Source organism: Lonchura striata, chromosome 9 (assembly GCF_046129695.1).
Source record: "Lonchura striata isolate bLonStr1 chromosome 9, bLonStr1.mat, whole genome shotgun sequence".
NCBI classification, from domain to species: domain Eukaryota; kingdom Metazoa; phylum Chordata; class Aves; order Passeriformes; family Estrildidae; genus Lonchura; species Lonchura striata.
This window is the reverse complement of record NC_134611.1, coordinates 10,170,157-10,191,574: the sequence shown is the minus strand read 5'-3', so window position 1 is coordinate 10,191,574 and position 21,418 is coordinate 10,170,157. Positions and strand designations below refer to the sequence as shown.

Here is a 21,418-nt window from a genome sequence, read left to right as displayed (position 1 = left end):
CAAACCCACACGCCCCAGGCCAGTGGCACCACATCCCTGCTGTCCCTGCACTGGGAGGGAGCAGCACCTGCACCCAGGAGGCACAGCAAGGATGTGCCTGGGTTCCACTTGCAGATTAGAGAGGAAATGGATTTTGTCTCCTGCATGAGAGAGAAACTCCCACAAACCTGAAGCCAGAGGTGTAATGACAAGTAAGGAATATTCAGTTTTGTACAGACCTTCATGCTTAAAAATTCTTGCATGCTACAGGAATTGCCACTTTAATCATTTTACATCTAAGGATGGTAAAATCTTTTATTACTTGTTGTCAGTTCATTATGTAAATCTGGGGAAGAATCATATATAAACAAACCCAGCCCAGAGCATTTCTTTCTAAGGAACACGAGCCACATATTTAAAAGCTCTTAGGTCTTGCAGCTTCCCAGGGCTGAAAGTAGTTCTGTGTTTGGAAGGCTGGCAGTCTTCACTGACAGAAGGGTACATTTCTGGGTTGAGGGATTATGAAATACCTGAATTTACTTCAGTTGCCACAGTTTCAGGACTTCAACACTTCCTGTCCTTGTGCAATCGTGGTAAAGATGAAAATTCTTTTGAGTCAGACTGTCAGTGAAATAAATAACAAGATGGCTGAAACTAAACATACAGGGTCTCTCAGCAGTTAAATCCTGGATTAAAAGGACTCAGGAAAAAATGTGGATGCTGGTTGATTACACACAGTTTGTTACAGATACCACATTTTTATTAAAAACATACATTCTAGTTGACAGCCTATAAAACACATGAATAAAATCTGTTCAGAAGTACCCTTCTTGACTTAATACCCAGAATAAAAATCAGCTTCAAGGATTATAACTTTTCCTTTTATATAGCATTTAACTTTGAAGAATATAATTTATGCTAACCACCCTTTGCAGATTATCTTGCATTTAAACCTGTTCTGGGATAAGTGTTCGGGGCTTTGGAATTCTTGGTATGAAATGCAAAGTTAATGCTTTGTGATAAAGAGAACAGTCTAAATGCACTCTGCTAAAGCATCTTTTTGATTTAAGCAGAAGAAATAATTGTATTTTCAAGCTAGCAACTGATTCATTACAACATCCACTCTGCTCTGACACTTTGCTAAGTAAAAGCTGCAGAGAGGAGTTTATAATGAAGAAATTCTTTGTGCAGAGCCCTTTCTGTGTTCCCACAGCCCGAGGTATTTGCTTACTCAGCAAGAGGGGCCCAGCCACAGAGCGTGCACAGAGAGCCCCCAGCCCTCCTCTGTCCTCCCAGCTGGAAAACAAGCAGCAGAAACTTAATAAACCTGCTCTTTGAAGCACCAACCCTTACGAAACATTTGTCTTTCTTTGCAAGAAGGCATTTCAAGAGCTCTGCACACAGCAGTAAGTGGATTCATGGCACAGTGCACGGGCCCTGGCTGCCCGCACCGAGCACTCTCCCAGCCTCACTCCGCTCCCTGGCTGCCCTTTTGCCAGGGCTCTCACTGCACCATGACAGACAAACCTCACCTCTCCAGCCTCTTGCCCACACTTCTGCCACGTTAGCAGGAGCTGCCTCTATAATCCAGGATTCATGCTGGGGAAGCAGATTGAGGGAGGCAGACAAGGCAAGAATTCAAGGGGGAAAAGGATGAATCACTCCCAGATTTTTTTCTGAGCGGGACAAAGCCATCCCAGGCCCTATCCTACTGAGGCAGAGCTCTGCTAGTCCAGAGTGAAAACTGATGCCCTTCAAATCTAGAGCATAAAACTGCATTTTTGTGAGGTTACACCACTGAAGGGCTCTTGCTAGACTGCCGGTTTGCCTTGGGATTTCATCTTCTAGAAGGCTGCAAACTGCACAGTCCTGCAGTGTGATCCTGCTGCAAGCCATTAGTAAAGGCCTTTAAACTCTGCATTTTCCTCAGCCATCACCAAAGCTGTCTTAAAGTATCTTGCCTTTTTTAAGTCCTGCATTTAATAAATAGTTCAAGCAGTTCTGATAACTTTTCAAAAAGCTTTGGCTCCAGAACCTGTTACCACTGTGTTTGAGTATACATACATACATTGATGTTTTATGTATATTTATATATGCTTTTCTTCATGTATGTGTGTGTGTGACAAATCAGACAACAACAGAGCTGTAGCAAAGACACTGTGCATGGAATTCTTGCTGTTCCTTAGAAATACCAACATATATTTGCATCAGTGACAAGCCCAGCCAGCATCATAGAATGGAAACCTGACTTCAGTATCCACAAGCCCTAAGAATGAAAGACAAACCACATTTTCCACAATTGCATCAGTCATTGGAATAATCTCCCAGACAATGTTAGATCTCTCAATTAAGATTCAGCTGGACAGGATGCAGGGCCACCTTGCCTAGCATCTGCTTTTGGCAAGAAAGGTTGGGCCAGATGATCCTTGACATCCCTTCCAACCTGCTACTGTATCTGTGACTGAAATACCAAAACTGTAACTGGCCCTGACCTTTGCATCTAAAAACCTCTGCAGCTGCACAACCCAGTGGTGGTGAGAGCAGTGCTGGGTACTGTACCCAGATGAAGATGACACTGAATATGAGCCATGTAATTCTAGGATCTTCTGGAGTTAACAGCCTTGCTCCACTCCCCAGAACGAGTTACTGAACTCTACTGAGATACAGTTCCTGTTGCACATCTGCAGAGCAGAGGCAGCTGCAGGCATCTCACACCGGCACCTTCCCCAGAACATCAGGGAAAGCACAGCATTCCCAAAGCACCAGCTCCTCCTGGGACTGCCCCTGGGACACAGCTGACACCAAGCACTGCAGACAAACATCCCACACAGCTCCAGCACCAAGGATGCTGTTCTTACCTTCACACCCTGTGCGCTGAGGGATGAAAGGAATAGCAAGAGGAGAACCATCCAGAGTTTTGCAGCTTCTGCCTATCTTCTCTTTCCACCACATCAATACTTTTAGGCCACAGGCCTGAAACTGCTGTTCCTGTACTTTGCTAGCACAAGATGAACTTTTCTTTGCCTTTTTAAAAATTGAATCAACCCATAAAAAGCATGCAGGGGGTTATGACTGATCTGTTGTGTATTCTTCCTGTAAAACAGCCAAGGAGAGAGAAAGCAAGTAGATTTCCCTGCAATGCATAATTCTAAATAAACATTTTGCCTATGCTTAGCCAGCAGTGAAAATAAGTAGGTCCTGAGGTTTAAAAAAACCACAGAAAATAATGGAGTAAAGCCCAGTCCTACAGAGTCATGACTGAATTTGAGCAAACACTATGCAGAACTTTACCACAGTGCAATGCAGGTATTTATTAGCTCTGTTGCTATTCATAAATCTTGGAGACAGGGATTGACTGGGCATGTTCTTAAAAGAAAGTATTTAGATTTTTTTTTTAAACACCTGAAGCAAGCCTAGATAGCATCTTTAAAAAATATTCTATGATGACAAATCATTAAATTAAAACACTTGCTGGTACACGCTTTGCACATCACCTGCCACCAAAATGTATTTGCAGAACATAATGAGAAAAGAAGCAAGTTTTTTTCTAGTCTGTTCAGGTTGCCCAATCTCATTCATCAGTGATGTTGCCAACCATTACCCATTTTCCTGTAGAGCAGTAAACAACATGACTCACCTCTTTATCTTCTCCTCTTCCTCCCAGAGGGGGAACAGTGTTGAATGTGTTGTTTCGGTCATTTCATACACATTTGCTTTGTTTTTTTTGCTTGAGAAGGCAAAGAAATGCATCTTGCAAGTGGAACTGGAGGCTGAGTATTGTATTTAAACTCCTGGGAGTGCTTTTTGCATTCTGGGACTGACCTGTAGGAAAGCCTTGTCTCACATGGAGAAACATTATTGGTGCCTTTGTTGGGCCAGAGGAACACAAGCTGTCAGCCTGTGAGCTTTTAGTCAGGCCACAGATAACTAAAAATATTAAAGCACTCAATACAGAATTTAATGCCAAAACCAGTGTGAAATGGGAGGAAATGTTTGATATGATCCTATTCTACGCTGCTGTATTTCATAAAATGCTGTTTCCTAAGCCAAGCTTTGAGGAGTAAACAGCCCAAGGCCAGGCACAGTCAGAAGGGGACAGTCCCTAAACCACCCATCCCTGATGGCACGTGTCAGCTGTGGATGGCAACTGAACTGCCTGTCAGTAAGCAAAACAGGCTCCTATGACACAGGTAGAGTTGAGCAATCTTAATTGTGTGTTTCCAGATCACAGTAGCATGGCTGTGACATCATCAAATTCTCTTCTAACCACCCAGAAAAGCTGTGTCCAGGTCCAGCTCCAGCATCCTTCACCCAACAGTTTGTATCTCATCCCATGTTACTCACAGGAGCTGGGGGCTGATGCAGTTGCACCTGAGCAGACCTCAGCAGGAGCTGCTGGCTCTTCAGCCCTCTCCTCCCTCAGTTCACTGAGAGACCTTTCACACAGGGATCCCACATCACAGAGCTCATGATAGAAGGGATGCCCCTTTTACTGCCTTGCCCTTCCTGCCAGCACCACTTTCAGGGGACAGCATTGTCTCATGGAGCACCACGGCTGCTGCTGCAGACATCCAGGAAACTGAGTAGGAATTTTTACCTCTCCTTGGTTACTTGCAGGAAAACACTTCCTAGTTAAAAAAAAAAAAAATACATCAAAGAAGAAATAAAGTTTGTGGGGCTTATGATAAAGGTCATACCAAGTGCAGAAAACTTTTCTGCTGTTTGAGTTAATAATTTTTGTCTTTGGGTAAGATCTCTGGCTTTGCTGAGGATGGGGAAGAGCTGATTGCAGCATTGTTGGCTAAGGCTGGTGCACAGAATGGGTTTCTCAAGCATTTCTCAGACAGTTCAGTGTTTGAATGCAGAAGGAACTGCTCCTTCTGCAGTTGAGATGTGGATATATCCTTCTGCAGTCATACTTCCATTTCTTGAATCTTGGGCCATGCTTCAGTCTCTGATGTGCAATTCAATGACAATATTTGCTATTTTCTGCTGAGTACCCTGAGGGGAGAACTCACACCTTTGTGCTTCCCCTGATTCACTGCATTTGGGACTCCAGACTGATGAAGCAATTTACTCTCCTGCAGAGCTGCTCCAGGCACCACTCAGCACTGCTGGAGGAGCAATGGAAAAACCAGCCCAGCATCAACCTTCCATCCCAGCCTGACCCCAAGGAGTTTGGATCCCTGCCACAGAGGAGCACCAAAATGAAGGAACTGATGAGCAGAGTGATGTTGGGCAATTGCAAATGAAACACATCAAAAAACTTACACAATGACAATATATCAGACCTTCCACTCATCTTCTCCTCAAGTGAATCCATATTATTACAGTCCATAAATCCTCATTGCACCAGGAAGGTGATTATTTGCTATGGCTTGGGAGCCAAGGGGTCAGAGTGAAATACCACAGTGAACTACAAAGCACTCAGCTGAAGGTGGAGATCAGGCCCACAGTGTGACTGGTGCTGGTAAAGATGACTCTGAAAATCTTAGGAAGGTTATGAAAACCTTAGGAAAATCTTAGGATTATCATTGCTGCAAAGCATCAGGGAAGCTGTCTGAGTAGCACATAGTACATCCTTTTGTGATCTAAGATCAAGCAAAACCGAGTTGTGGGTGAAATTTCAAAGATGAGAAATCAATCTGTACTCAGAAGGATTGTTCACTTTCTGCAAAGTACAATATATGCTAATTTTCACATGGAATTACTTGCTTAAAAGATGCTAAGGCTGCCAAAATATTTGAAAAGGACACAACTGGAAGAAGAGGCGTTATATGCATGAAGTAGAACAAGAAATTTTTTTTATTCTATACAAAGAATGACTGAATTTTTACACTGAAGTTTTGATGTGCAGCATGTAAATAGCATAACTGTTTATACTGAATTTTATCTGAATCAAGAAATTTATCAGAACTTAATTTATCTGAGAAAGTTACTTTAAAAAATGCATTCTTCTTCTATGATTTTTAACTTGCAAAGACTTTTATAAAGGGCATCTATTTTTAAGACAATGCAAGTTCTCCGTGTTGAGCAACTGGTGGTTCTGTCTCCTTGCATATTATTCTACAGTTATAAAACAATTTTATTTCCTTTGAGGAGGCAAATGCAGAGCTATAAACTGTCATTTTTCTCTTCTGCTGGGAACAATCACTTTAGAAAGTATATGCACTGTGAGGTACATAGATATGAATCCTCCTGACAAACGTCTCCATTGGAGAAAAAGGGCTGTCAGAAGACCTCCCATCTCCACCCATCAGAATGGGTAATGGGGAAGAAGCTCTTTCAAAAGGGAGGTAGAAGTGTGTCCCAAAACCCCAGAGGCATACAGACATGGAGCTAGCCTGGAGAACAGCAAACACAAGGCAAAGCTGTGGTACCACTGACTTCACCAGTTTTCCAGCAAAGCAGGAACTCCATGGCAGCATTGGAAAGCAGACCCAGCTCACTGCTCTATTCTCAAAGCCCCTTACACAGAAAATTTCCCAAAAGATCCATAAAGAGCAGAAGGATAAGGGGCTGTCCTTTGTGCTAAGGGAGCCTGCTCCAGCCCTAGCTTCCTCCCACAGGGAACATCAGCCTTGTGCAACAGGGACATCTCAGCTTGGGAATCCCAAGAGCAGTCACTGCAGGAAGGGCTGCACTGTCACAGTAACTCCTGTATTGCTCCAGCCACTGCAGTGTTGCCATTTCCTAAATGACCTTCAAGGACTTGTGCTTTCAATTTGACATAAGCTTCAGATCATGCTCATCTGACAAAAGACATTTCCTAAGAATTCCCACTGTCAAAGAAGTGATGCAGTTTTATGCCATCACCACCTTTTCCCCTGCAATCCTCAGCAAATTAATTCAGCTGCTACAAGCAGCAGACTTGACAGGAAAACCAAACTAAAGAAAAAGTCAAGGTACTTGCATAAGGGAGACCATTCTTTTCATCAGCAGGGTTCTTACAGAAGCAAAAATGTGACTGGTAGGAGCTGGTAAAGAGAAGCTTTCTGTGCACAACTAGATGTACCCACGATCCAGAGCTCCTCCCTGCTGTGAGATTTTCTCCCACCATTCCAACTAAGTGGGTACTGGGAAAAAGCAATGCTTCCTTCTCAGCTGCTAGCAGTATGGATCCAAATAGACATTCAGAACGAACTGAGATTAAATCTGGAAATCTTAAAGTTTTGCTGTTTTTCTTTTCAAATGTTCCCCTTTCACTAAGCAAGCTACAACATAATGTTGTGAATGCAAGAAAAAGGCACACAATTGAAAAATGAATTTCACAGATGCAGGTGTGTGTAAGTGTCAAAAAAAACACTCTTGGAAAAACAATATTTTTCAAGGTTATGGTTGGTTTGAGAGATTTTTTTGCCATGTTATTACACTAGATTAATGTTTTATGCATCACCTTTGAAACTTTAAGTTATTTGGTTTTTCACTGGCTTGAAAGAGAAGGAAAAATAATTTTAAAGTGTCAGTAATCTTCTGCACCAAAGTTTGCAACAAACAGAACATCAAAGAAGATAAAGTTACGATACTGCCGAGGCTCCACAGTGCATTCCATTTTCTGGGGCGGATTTGGCTTGGTGCAGGGCAGCTTGAATTCTGAAATGTGTCCTTGTTTCCATGGAGTAATTCTTGTAGTTTTGTCTGAAACAAAAGAAGATTCACTCCGGTTAATATATATTTTAAAAACCTTTCTAAGTTATCTTTGTATTACTGTTTTACTTAAAACAGTAGCAAAAGATTATTTCTTCACAAGCTCCTTTGTTGCCTACTCTAAAATACAGGGCATGTGCTGCTGGCCAAACAATGCAACTCTTTGTTCTTTATTTGTAGTTCCACTGTCTGGCAATTACCAGAAAAATATAGCTTAGTAAGAAATTGAATCTGGTCCACTCAATCAAAATATTGAGTCTATATTAATTATCTGTAACATCCACTTAGTTTACACTCAGAAATTATAAAAAATTTTCTCCCTCTCAAAGTGTAACTGACAGCTTTGAATACAAATATTTTCAGCATTTAAAAAATTATTTTAATAAGGCATACTCATTTCAAGAAAGTAAAGAGGAGAGGAGGAAAAAAAAAAGAGAAAAAAGAGAGAGAGAGAAGGAAAGCTGTCCTGATCCAGAGGAGGGAAACAACCCATCTCTATCCTGTGGCTGCCAACAATGTGATTTCTGTGTGTAGGAAATGAAGGCAGAAAAGTTGCTGCTCCAGAGTGTGGAAAGTGGGCACACACCAGATTCCATATCAGCTTTTGAGGAGCAATTCACCATCCTAGGAAAAGACTGGCAGGATTTCCACCACACACATCTAGTACCTAGCTCCACACTGTCATCTGCCTATAGTTTCCAGTAGTTCTGTCATACTCTAAAGAGTTACTGGGAGAATGAGAGAACCTATATTTTCATGGAAAAGCTTATATTAAAAAAAGAAAATTTGCCCCAGGACCACATAGAAATTGCAGATCCTACTTAGTAGGAATTAACATGTCAGCTCCTACAGGATGGATACAGAATCCAGATACAAAACAGGATTACACCATGTTAATTTTCTCATAGAAGTTATTTGTCATCTTTACAGAAACATAACATTAAGTATTAAACTCTGTGAATCTTAACAGTATTTAAGTTCTAAATTCATATATCAAACCAAGCATAGCAGCGTGGTATCTGTCTGTAGCAGTGCCAGTCTCTTGGTGAAAACAAGGAATTCCATGCCCATCCTACATCAGCTTATAATTTTATGTATGCAACACCCAAGAGGCTGACTGAGAAAAGGAGGTGGCCAGGTTCTGCTGTGTGCTGATCTGAAACCCCTTGGAGTTTTTCCTTTAAATGAAATGGATTTTGTCATGCCGAGCCTGTATTTCTCATGAGTACACTGATATTCTTGTTTGTAGTTTACAGTCATACAAATAGAAATATTTCAGTGCATGACCAAGCCAAAACTGTTTATCATCTCGTCCCACTCCTCGCAGAGCTGAGGATCCAAGCCAGCAGCAGGACGTGGATTTAGGTCAGGCAAATCAAATGTCACGCACCAGCCAAGCGCTCTGCCAACTGCAAACTGAATTCTGCAGCCCCACCAACACTCTGCCCTCCCTCTCATGGCTGCTGAGACATTCAGAGTTGGTAGCTGAAAGCTCATAAACCCAGAGCATTTTAATGCCACAGGTGGAAATGTAAGAGCTGCACCTTTATTTATGACTGACTGAAACAATGGGGTTTATAATGAGGGTGGGGTTGGTGTTTTGGTTTTTTTTTTTTTTTGGTTGGTTGGTTCAGGTTTTTTTTTTTTTTTCAGTCATTACAGTTTACAAGAGTTCTTTGAGCACAGCAAGTCTGAGTAGCAGCTTTCATACACTGGGCACAGCACATTTCTCAGAGCTGCTGTCTGTTAAAGCAAACATCTTCTCCTGAGGGAACCCAAGACACTCAAAACTGCCAGGCCAAGCAGCAATGACAGAAGTTCCAGCTGGAATCAGCAGCTCCAAATCATTCATTTCTAGATCTCTTGTTAAGAGAAATTTGAACAAAAGAAATGAGGACAGGAGAGGTGTGTTTTGAGGAACATGAAGCCAATTGAAACACTTTCCACTGCACTTTGCTAATGCAATTTTTGTTGCTCTTAGTATCTTCCATGAGTCTACAGAGAACGAGGCGCAGAAGCACAGGAGATTAAAGACTGCAATATTTTAATTTTTGTGCTGACAGGCTTTTGGCATAATCTTTGCTAGGCTTGATTTGCTACTCTGCCTTGCAGAGTTGCCTGACTTGGACAAAAAGCAACATAAAAACTCTATCTGACCCTCTGACCCAAGGGCAGGCATCAGTTTTGTCACTGCTCACACCTGTGGCAGTGACTCTGCACATCTGGAGTCATTCAGGACCCAGGCAGAGGTGAACTACCCTGCTGCTGCTGGATGCTTGAGGAGGAGGGAGAGTTGTTTGGGTTGGATTTCCTTCCTCCCCACCACTGCCAGAACTTTGGCCCAGCAGAGAAATAAAAGTTCAAACAGAGGCAAAACCCGTATTTTGTTAATTTTATAATAAAGAACACATATTATCAAGTCCAACTTCCCATAAACCTACTTTGCTAGAAAAATCAATTACACAAGCAGGTGTTTTAGTTGCCTTGATGCAGGTGAAACAATACAAAGACACCAAGTGTAATGTGAAGTGTTATCTTAAATGTATTTCATCAAGAAAAGAAACAGGCAGTGCTGGCCATCAATTTAAGTTATGCTATTTTAGCCATAACACAGAGCTTTGATTAAATTTAATACATCCTTTATATGAATAAGCAAATAGTCTACAAAGGTTATTACATTTTGTTATACATGGATTATTTCTTATGGAAGCCTTTGACTATGGAAGTCCTATTAAGATACTTTTTTTCTTGGCTCTTTTTTCAAGTTCAAGACTGGACAAATGCAACACCTACCACTGGAAAGGTCCAAACCAAAACTAAGGCATGCATGGTCCCATTGGGAAAAAAAAAAAAAAAAAAGAGTTTCCATTATATTAATGAAATTATTCTGCTTCCTGCTAACCAGTAAAACACCAAACTGATCCATCAGACACCAACACAGCCTTTTCACTTACTTTGCTTTTTCCAGAAGTTTTATTGCTTCTTCTTTTCTATCCTGGTCCAGATACAGTATTGCCAGCTCCAGCAAGGCATTTGGAATTAGATAATGGTCATATTTTATCTTCTTCTCACTGCATTGGAAAAGAAATAGCCTAGAGACCTTGAAATGATATATTGTTTCCCTCATTTAACAACTCCAAACACAAATAAATAGGAGATTAGCTAAGATCAGAAGGAGCAATCAATCTCTATTACAACACTTGTCATGTTCTCTATCGAAAGATCCCTTCTGGGTTATTAAATGTGTATTTTGCATAAGCATCCTACACAGTATGTATAATCTCAGGATCAGAAAATAATGCCTTTATTATCAGGGAGATGTCAGAAAAGATGACAATATCATGAGCTCTATCCATGTGAGCTGACAAAAAGAGGTGTCATTCACCACATCATGTGCAGAAGGTCCCAGTATAATCATGCTCCCACCTGTCTCTGCAGAGTGCATTTGTATTTTTGGGTACAGCTGCTTCTTGACTGGGAAGAGAAGGGGGCAATAAAAGCTAAGTGGTATCTGAAAAATTGTGTGCACCTACAGTCCTCCAAAAAGGAGAAAATACTTCAAAAATTATTTAAAAATAAAATAAAACCAGAAGATTTTATATTCTTCAACACATGGCTAATAACAGTGGAAATTAAAATTTAAACATCTTGAAGAAAACACTAAAGATACTGCAATCCTCTCCCTTCTATTCATATCATGGTTGCATCTCCTCTTACTTGAAACTCAAGAGCTCTCCTACATGCCAGGTATGAAAACTTACTTTAAATAGATGTAATTAAAGTGGTCTTCTGCTTCTGAGATCTTGCCCAAATGCTTGAAGCATAATCCCTTTAACAGCTTGATCACACACCGGTCATCTGCCAGTAGTTCTGTAGCTGAAGCAGGAAGTAAATGGCACATTTTAGAAAATTCTATAACAGAGAAGACTTCCCTGCCTGTAGGGAAGCTTTTTGAAGGTAAGTGTGAGTACAGTTTATCTACTGGAACATAGGAAAAAAAAAGATGGTGAATTTAAGTTAATGCAGAGACAAACACATATCAACCTTTTCATAAATTGATTGAACTTTGTCCAAAAGTTGTTGGGCTGTTCTTTCCCTCCCTACTCCCACTGAACAGCTATTCCACAATCTTACTGCTCTGACACCTAAGAGCTAATTTAAGGTGTCCATTTTGTGAATATTAAAGTCCAATTTACAATCTCTCAACCCTTTGCCTTTATTTCCCTGTACAGCTCTTTTGCTTCCTGACTTGACAGGACCTATTAATGGGCAAGAATTTTGTCAATTCTCCACCTTCATTTGGCTAAATAAAAACAGGTGTACATCACATCTTACCATACCTTCTTTGGAGTTTATACTTCTGAGAGCCCAGAGTCTTACCAGCTTCACCTAGTTCAAAATCCTTACTATCAACACTCTTTCTCCCTCAGAAAATTTCTGCATAATACGTATCAAAAAAACTGCCAGATTTTCCTAGCCAATCCATACGGGCAGCTTACACTTAAATGTTCACAGGCAAAATATTCAGCTTGGTTGCTTATTTCCAATTCATTAAATATGCCTGAAAAGAGCAAGTCAGTATTTTGAACAGGCAATACTTTAAATTGTTGGCATGTTTAAAATATACCCCCCCTTTTCAATTATATGTCCTCATAGTCTTCTACAAACGTGAATGTGCTACAAATCCCTGCAAAACGCAGCCTTAGCCACAACTTGCCTACTAAGAAAAAGAGGGAACAGGGAAATTGTTCACTTATTTTAAATAATGAAACAAAATGTGTGACAAAGAAGGTGAATAGGTCAAAGGCCTTTTTCTAAGATGTCACCTTCACTGAAAATATTTTCCCATTCTCTTTTTCAATTAATTAAATATAGATAACTTTAGCCAGTCTATCAGGCAACCCTTTCAAATCTTGTGTAACTCACTGCACAGAAATCCAAGGCCCTAGAAGAGACTGCAATGCAGTGTTTTAGCCTATATTCCTTTGTCAACAGGGGCTTGATCCTTTTGCAGGAAGGTTGTATGCAATAGTAGTAGGATCAATTATTGGTCAAGGAAAAACTGACAAGTGCTGTGCAGACTGCTTGCACTCCCACAAGAACTGGGAAAGACTGACAAGAAATAAACACTAATTCAATTTTCTCATGGATAGCTAATTAAGAGACTGACAGAAAATGTGGTAGCAGAGGCAGTTTCAGTTCAATCCCATATTGTGCTCATCGACAGAAAGGCCATCCCTGGTGTCCTGCATTTCTGCAGCACACTGGTGACACCAGAATATTCAACCCAAAGGTCACGCACAAACTGACAGCACTTCTAAAAAAAAAACCCAACTCCTCTCATATTTATCCTTCAAAATTGAGGGTAACAAAATCTGAGGGCAACAAAGCTTCAGGATCCAAGTAATGAAGTCAATGAATATGCTGACGTTGTTCTAACAAAATAAACAGACCTTTATCACATGTCATAAACCATTCCTAACACACACCTGTGGATGGAAAAATCACTTACTATTACTGTAAATACTTGCTACGTTAAAAATATAAAATATTCCTATCTGCATAAACGGTTTATGGTTTCATTATCTATGTTCCTCCTGTGACCCAATTAACTTTACTAATGAGTGTGTCTCTATTCACAGATAATATCTCTAGCTATTGCAGTGTACAGTAACTGCTTAAACCCTATCACTGGTTACCTGAACTTCTTGCCAATGCTTCTTCTGCTTCATTTAAAGTCTCTAACATGCCTTCTGTTAAGTTGGGACATTTTCCAATTACAGCATAGCCATTCCAGATATACATCATTTCCTGGGGTCAGGGAGAAATGACAGCACCATTAATTACAGCACTGGATAAATGTAGTTTTCAAATACTTCAGTTTATCTCTACATGATGGAAAAGTAACAGGTTCCTCAAATAAAGTCAGTTTGTCAAAATGTATTTTCATTGCAACTGAAAACTTGTTACACTGTTTTTCAGAACCAATTAGCCCTGGAAGATGCCTCAAGAGCCACTTACAGCTAACAATGCAAAGGAAATTGCTTGAACAGTATGCAAACACATTCTCACTTATAGAAGAAGGCAAGTACCAACAAAACAGACCCAAAACATTCATGGCACATGGTTAATTGTCTCTTCATTAAGGTTTCCTCTTTTTTTCAATTCTATCCTAGCAAAGGCAGTAATACCCATAAATAACTGCAATGCACTGCTTCCTGAGAAAAATTATGAAATTTCAGGAGAGTAAAACAAGCCAAAAAGAAAACCAAAACCTCTAACCTTTAAGCCAAGTTTCAAACAGACAACATTTTAAATCTGAACTGCAAACTTCTTATGCTCCTCAGGTTTGTTTGATGTTCCCAAAGAAAACAACTTCCTTATTATTCAACTGTCTTTAGAGTAAGTTTTATTAAAAACTATTGGCTGAATTCCTATTTGCTATTTGGGTTCTTAGAGTATATCACCAAATGTGCCCATTGCTACTGCCAATCATAAAGCGAAAGATGATAATATTATATGACTTACAACTGGCCTTCATGACATTATTTAATCATAAAATCACAGAACATCCTGAGCTGGAAGGGACCCACCAGGATTGCTGAGTCCAGCCCAATAGCAACCCAAGAACCCCACCCTGTGCCTGAGAGTGTTGTCCAAAAGCTTGAGTTCTGTCAGACTGGTGCTGTGATCATTACCTGGGGAGCCTGTTTAGTGTCCAACCACCCTCTGGAGGGGTGGCAGAACCTTTACCTAATATCCAACCTAACCTTCTCTGACACAGCTTCAAGTCATTCCCTCAGGCCCTGTCACTGATCACCAGAGAGGAGAGATCAGTGTGTGATATATTTATTCTATTTATTTATATGACCTTATCTGTGGGTGATAATTTAAAGCATTTGGATAAAATTTCTATATAGAAAAACTGAATTGTGGAACTGTGGCACAAAATGCTGTCAGGATAGAATAGCTGAAACAGCCTGTTAACCCCAGTCACTGCTGCTTTCACCATCTGGTCTCTGTTGATTGGAAAACCTGTGCTGAGCTTACTGGACCTAATGCAGATTCATTAACATGGTTTTCAAACAGAAGTATTCAAACACATTTATTCAAGCTATATCTCTGAGCTAAGGCTTGCTTGAGGACTCGCTCTTTCCAGTAAGTCTCCTGATAATGAAAAGAAAAATCCTGGAGATGAGATTCTGTTCCCAGTTCCACATCTATAAAGTGCTTTTATCTGTTCAGCTGCGGCATCTGCTGCCTCGGAAATGTAACTGCACAGCAGCCAAGGATGTGCCCAGCCAGAGAGCTCCTGGTACAAAAACCTGCTCTGCCAAAATCCCATCAGGACAGCCCAGCCAAACCCCAGGTGTGTACACTCCTCTGAAACCTGAAAGGCACATCAAAGTAACCGAATTATTTCTCTCACTTCAGTCTTCCTAGTGGAATGTGGCCCCTGGTGACTACCCATGCTCTGCTGTAACAACTATTTCAGTGTCACGTACCCCTGGTAGGCTGGGGAGTTGTCTCCAAGAGGCTCTCTCTGTTCTGGCATTTTCTTATAGAATATTCACTAATTATCCATCTCTTTCTTAAAAACACAACAGCTGAAAGCACTGCAAGAGTTAACACCGCTGCACTTGGCAAATCCCTGGACTCAAAACCCTTTTGTGCTCTTTTTTACATTTTCTTTGCAGACAGATTTTTCTAAGTGCAATGGGTGTCTCAATGCTACTGTCAACAGAGACAGGACGGAATTACAAGGAACAAAAAAATTAAACAAAAACCCCAGCAGTCGCAGGAGTTTTTTGGGGTGGCCAAAGGAGTCAGTTGTTTCATCCCAGCACCCATGAGCTGCTCTGGAGAGCACCAAACTGCAAACATTCAAGGGCACATTAAGCAGCTCCTTACATGCAGGCCCCAAACCATCCATTGTTTCCTTGACACCACCCCTCCTTGTACCTTATAGTGCTCTGTTAGCAAGTGACACGACAGAAGAGACCCAGGGCAAAGTTCCTCCAAAGGGAACCAAAAGAAAGCTGCTGGGAGCACGCTACTCTATAGCTGGAATAATGAGTTACACATGCAACACATTTACGTGTCACAAACAGCTGGCTGAGTTCCCTGTGGCTGGTGCATGCCCCAGTTTTACAGCATTCCTTGCATTCATCTGGCTTTGCTTTGGGAACATTCCAGTCTCCTGCAGAGGTTTTACCTTAGAAACACAGAAAGATACTATTCCAATTATCTCGGGTTTATTTCTCTAAATTACAAATATGTTGGAAAGGGAGTGTGTGTGGATATTTCTAGCTTACCAAAGGCGGGACAGGCAAAGGAACAGGGTTTGAAGAGAGATACCGTCGTGCTTTCCGAATTGCAAACTTTTCTGTGGGCAGAGATTTCCCTGCAATTTTCAGTTTCAGGCTGGGAACAATCCTGAAAGTTTAAAGGAAAACATAAGGAATTTTCCCCCTATGAACCTCTGACATGAAGACATTCAAACTTCAAGACAACACAAAAAAAAAAATCAAACCAAGGAGAACTTTAAAAAGCTGTTACAGACTGGGCTACTGCTACCTCGGGGAAGCTGAGCAATACATACTCACAAAAGCTGTCTTTATGCAGAGCACGTTTATCTCTAGGCTTCCTCTTTAATCAAGCAGGAGGAGAGGGACTCTTCCCCACTGAAAGATTAAATTAGATGATGCACCTGACTTATAAAGGGCTCATCTCTCTTCACAGACTAAGAAAGAGGCAAACTAGCTTTTGTCTCCCCATTCTCCCAAAGACTAAAATTATTCACTTCATAATGTATTCCAAATTCAGTGAAATCTGTTTATAATGATTACAAAAGACACAGAAAACTTGAAAAGAGTAATGTAATCACATTTAAAAATATTAGATTTCATATAAAAATCGTAAACCCTAAGGTAACCAAATTTTCTTTGCCCCAGCAAGCCTTTTTGAGCTCAAACATTTCATTAACACAGTGAGGTTATCTCACTGTGTTTATAATGCATAGATTTAATTGCACATTTAATTATGTCTTACTCCTCTGAGACTCAGAACTCAAGAATCAAGTTGTGCTGATGCTCCCACTAAGGAAGAACACATCTTGCAGCATAATCCATTGAAGGCTTTCACATCCTACATTCCATTTTGATTAAAGGAAGTAACTGAAAAAGAATGTATTACATGGAACAGCAGCAGCCACTGTATGGCCAGGAGAAATCTGCTGTCTGAACTCAGGGTGCACTTTAGTCTAAGGGATGTTTAACTCTTCAATTTCTTACCAATCCATTGCTATTTGCATGATAATTTTGCCTCTGTTCCCCCAACACTGTGACATGAAAAGGTAGTAAATTGTTGTAACTGTGAGTTTGCAAATTTTACCTAAATAATTCAACTTCGCTGTCTCCAAAAGGACTGCAGTCATCTGGTCCAAACATACTGAGATAAGCAGCTTTCATGTAAATGTAAGTAGCCTGAAAGTGCAACAAAGAATATCTATACAGAAAAATGAATTTACAGCATCACCTTTATTCATATAAAGCACAAAAGAGCAACATAAAGGGAAGCAGTTGCTGCTTTTGCTCACAGTCTTACATAAGTTTAAATAAGAGGTAAGTATTTTAGAAAGTGAATGTAGAATATTGTTTTTAAATCATGTATGTGTTTGCTTAGTATGTATCAGCCAATAGTTTGTGTCCAAATTCCAAGAAAAAATCTCATTCCTGAGTAAAGTAAGTTTTTAACACTCTTAGGAACACATGCTAGAAAACCTAAGATAAGGTCATGCCCAGAGAAAAAACCTAATAATATACAGTCTCTGTCCCATCACAACTTGGCAACATATCCCAAATAGTAGGTTCTAGAAAACAGTCACTGCCTGGAGTTCAGGAGAGCAGACTTTGGCCTCTTCAGGGATCTGTGTGGTAGAGTCCCATGAGATAAAGCCCTGGAGGGAAGAGGGCCTGTGAAATCTGGTTAATATTCAAGCATCACCTCCTCCAAGCCCAGGAGCAATGCATCCCAAAAAAAGAGGAAGTCGGGCAAAAACTCTTGGAGGCCCATGTGAGTGAAAAAAGATCTCCTGGACAAACTCAAGACAAAAAGGAAACCTACAGAGGGTGAAGGGAAGGACAGGTAGCTGGGAGGAACACAGAGAAATTGTTTGAACAGCCAGGGATCAGGTTAGGAAAACTTAAGCCATGATGTCTGGCCAGGGATGGAAAGAGCAACAAGGAAAGACTCTATAGGTGTGTTGGTGATACAAGGAAGACTAGAGAAAATGTGGGGCCTCTCTGGAAGAAAGCAGGAGACAAGCTTACCCAGGATCTGGAGAATGCTGAGGAACTCTGACTTTTTTTCCCCTCAGACCCCTGCCTCCCAGCCCAAGTCACAGAAAGCAAAGGCAGAGAATGTGAGATGAACTGCCCAGGGCAGGAGAAGTTTGAGTTCAAGACCATCTAATGAACCTGAAGGGGCACAAGCTCATGGGTCCCAAGGGAAATGGTGAATGACATTGCTAAGCCCCTGCCCAGAGTATTTCTGAAGTCCAGCCAGCTCAGGAAAATTCCCAGTAACTGGAATAGGGGAAACATAACCCCCATTTTTAAAAAGGCAAAAAGAGAAGAGAAAGGGAGGAAAGCTACCAGGGCTCTGGATTGAAGAGCTCCTCCCTTCCAGATGCACAGGGATAGGCACCACCTCTAATTGTATTTATTACCCTGGAGGCGCCACCATGGCTAACCTCACTCACCAGCAGAAGAGCTTTTATCCAGAGCATAATGACAGAAATGGCAACTTGCACCATTAATTGCAACATCTGATGACACAACCAGTCACAACACAGCATCTTTAACAAGTTGCTCTTCATCTACCAGTTGGGCCCAAAAGATTTCTGCTTGCCCACCATCTGTTCAGATTTGGATGTTTGCAATTCACATCATTCTGTAGCAGTCACAGCAGGCCAGGTTTACCTTACAGTCTGCACCTTCAAAGCTACAAAAAATCAACTCAATTTGCTTGAAAGTTAATAGATACTACAAGGCCACCTGCTCTCCTGTTCTGCTGAACTTACCTTGGACCAAGTGTTCTCCTTGCTCAGCAGGTCTGCGTAGAAAAAAGCCATCTTCCACTGGCGCTTGTAGGTGAAGCACCACATCAGCTCCCAGTAGCACATGTGATGGAACTGCTTCCAGTACTGCTGAGCTTCACAGCATTCCTCGTACCTACTGACTGCCTGCACACAGAGATTTACAAACACTGCCTTAGTCAGGTGTAAATGCACAGACAGAGGAGCTGTAACATGCACTGGGGCTCCAGGATCTGCCTGTATGGCTCCTGCAGCTTCCAAATTATTGCCAGCCCAGTGTTTCCCAAAATCACATTTGTTTGCTTTACCTAAGAGATTCTTGGCTACACAGTCATGCTGGTGTTAGCAAGTTTACCCTGCCACAGAGCTCCCCACTCTTGAAGTTATTTTTCTAAGCATACTCAAAATGAATGTTTGTGTCTTGGGAAATTAGGAAACTGAAGGCAGACGACAGATGCTCAGCTGACATTTAGTGCAGCACTTTCATGCATTTCAAGGGAGCTACTGCCCTGCACACCAGCTGATACTCTGTCTCAGAGTATTTTGGACATGCATTCTTCATCTTAATTATTTTTTCAAGTCTTTTATGACTCTGTTCACACTGAAGGTGAAAGATTACCACTGGGTCTCATTAAAGATACAATCTGCCTCAGGATGGGAAAGACAATGACAAAACTGTGTAATTAATACTGGTGGACTACATTATCACCTGAAATTGAGAGGGGTAGCAAAATGAGGTGGAGAAACAAGTCAAAATAGTGATCAAAATTCCTGCTTGTAATTCAATAAACTACAAATTCATATAGGCCAAAGCCAGAGGAAACATTAGCCAAAAAGGAAATAACATTCCTGGAGGAATTTTTCCAATGGTTTTGAAATTTACTTTCTTAAGAGCAAAATGATTACTTACCGCATCAATATTACCCTTTAGTGTTTCTATCCTGCCTGCAAAAAACAGGAATATGGCTCCCTGTAATAAATAATAATAAAAACACAAGTATTCTATAACAGCTTTCAATCTGGCCATTCAGTCTAGATCTTTCAATTTTGGCATGAAAACATTAAATGATCACAACAAATAAATTATGGTTCATTTTACCTTTGGATAGCGTGCCAAGTAAGGCTTAAGTAGTTTTTCTGCCTCCTCAACATTTCCTTTTCCTGTCCCTAGAATGTGTAAAAATGCAAGTGATAAAAATAGTTAGAAAACAAAGCAAAGAAAAAAGAGAACAGGAATGCAAGGTACTGATTTTCTATGCTCAATTGGCCAACATATTGGTTCCTCTCTCCACTAAGGCATAAATACAGGCTGGTGCTGCACTAAGGCAGCAGCAGGAAGCCCTGAAAACATTGTGCTTCCTGACTTGAAAACTCAGGCACAAACACATTTTGTAGAACGATTTAGCAGGAGATAATACAGAAATACACATTAGCAGGAAGCTGTCACCTCCCAAAGAAAATCCAATGTCAACAAAGCAATTATCACTTACAGTAATTATTTTTACTTCCCCAACAATGCACCTGGCTAAAAACAGATTTTAGTTCTCATAACTCTCTTGGCCATCCCCAGTATCTCCCTTCTCACCTGTTAAAAAAAACCTCCATTTTAAAAGTGAAAACATGTTCTTCAGTTCTGATCATTACTGTAAAATGGCCAATAAATGACCTACACTTAATCTGGTTACAAACAAACAATTCACCAACAAATAGGTGAATCATCTTTTTCCCCTTTGTGTCCCACAAGAACTAATCAAATCCAAGAGTTATTATAAACAATCTTACCTAGCACAAAGGTCATGAAAGTATGATAGCAAAGCAACAGCATGGTACACAGCACCGACCTAAAGCTGTATGATGATGCTCCCTCTTGAAGCTGCAGCAGACCATGTTCCTGTGCAAACACAGGGAGGGGAACAAGGCGTTGGGAAAGAACCAGGGCTGTGCTTTGCTGGCTTAACCTCTGCAGGGTCAGCTACAGATTGCTCACTCAACAAATTCCCTAAAAGGCACTGAAAAATTCCTCAAAATGCACTAATTGTTTACACAGCAATTAAAGATAAAAATACACCTATTCATTTATCTAATAGTTTTTCATGGAGTTACTGCTTAGCCTGGAAAACACCTGGTGACAGAGCAGCAACATGGGATGTAGTGCATGATTAACATAAGAAAATGAGAGACAACTTAACCCTGTGATCCAAGTGCTGCTAAACAGCATTCCAGAAACAAAACACAGGGTTTTGAAAACAAAAAAACCAAAACAAAACCCACACATCACCATTGTACAGTGCATTCTTGTTTGCTGTGGTTCACTGCACAGAAGAGTTAAAGGTATCAAGAAAATAAAATCTGCAACAAGCAGAGCAAAAGATGTCAGGGCAAAAAGACATTTTAAAGTATGCCAAGAACAAAAGGAGCTTTGCAATGATGTTGGCCCACTATTACCAGTGGAAAAATATGATGAAAAGAAGAGTATTTCTGTTCCCTTTGGGAAGAACTAAAGCAATCAAGTATAACAGTGTGTTCATAGTCAATGACAGCATGATGGATAACCAACTTTAGGAATTCAAGTTCCTGAGGCAAGAGCATTTATCAGCCCATTCTAGGACTAGTTCCAGGATATCAACAGCAAGAATATAAATATGCAAATGCATCAAACAAGAGATCTTCCTAATTTTAAATATGCACAGTAAG

The 21,418-nt window shown here is 40.7% G+C and overlaps 1 protein-coding gene across 1 annotated transcript in view; it reads right to left on the bottom strand.

The window, feature by feature from the left end:
- Window positions 1–5,012: 5,012 nt before the first annotated feature.
- Window positions 5,013–21,418, bottom strand: part of TTC39A (tetratricopeptide repeat domain 39A) — a 36,791-nt gene continuing 20,385 nt past the window's right edge. The window contains exons 9-18 of the mRNA XM_021529240.3: window positions 20,507–20,615; window positions 19,824–19,891; window positions 19,635–19,694; window positions 18,710–18,871; window positions 17,020–17,111; window positions 15,942–16,062; window positions 13,326–13,437; window positions 11,388–11,502; window positions 10,581–10,697; window positions 5,013–7,617 (exon numbers count right to left, since the gene is read on the bottom strand). Of these exons, the coding sequence (XP_021384915.2) occupies window positions 7,497–7,617; window positions 10,581–10,697; window positions 11,388–11,502; window positions 13,326–13,437; window positions 15,942–16,062; window positions 17,020–17,111; window positions 18,710–18,871; window positions 19,635–19,694; window positions 19,824–19,891; window positions 20,507–20,615 (1,077 nt within the window). The 3' untranslated portion in view covers window positions 5,013–7,496. The remainder of the gene's footprint in view (window positions 7,618–10,580; window positions 10,698–11,387; window positions 11,503–13,325; window positions 13,438–15,941; window positions 16,063–17,019; window positions 17,112–18,709; window positions 18,872–19,634; window positions 19,695–19,823; window positions 19,892–20,506; window positions 20,616–21,418) is intronic.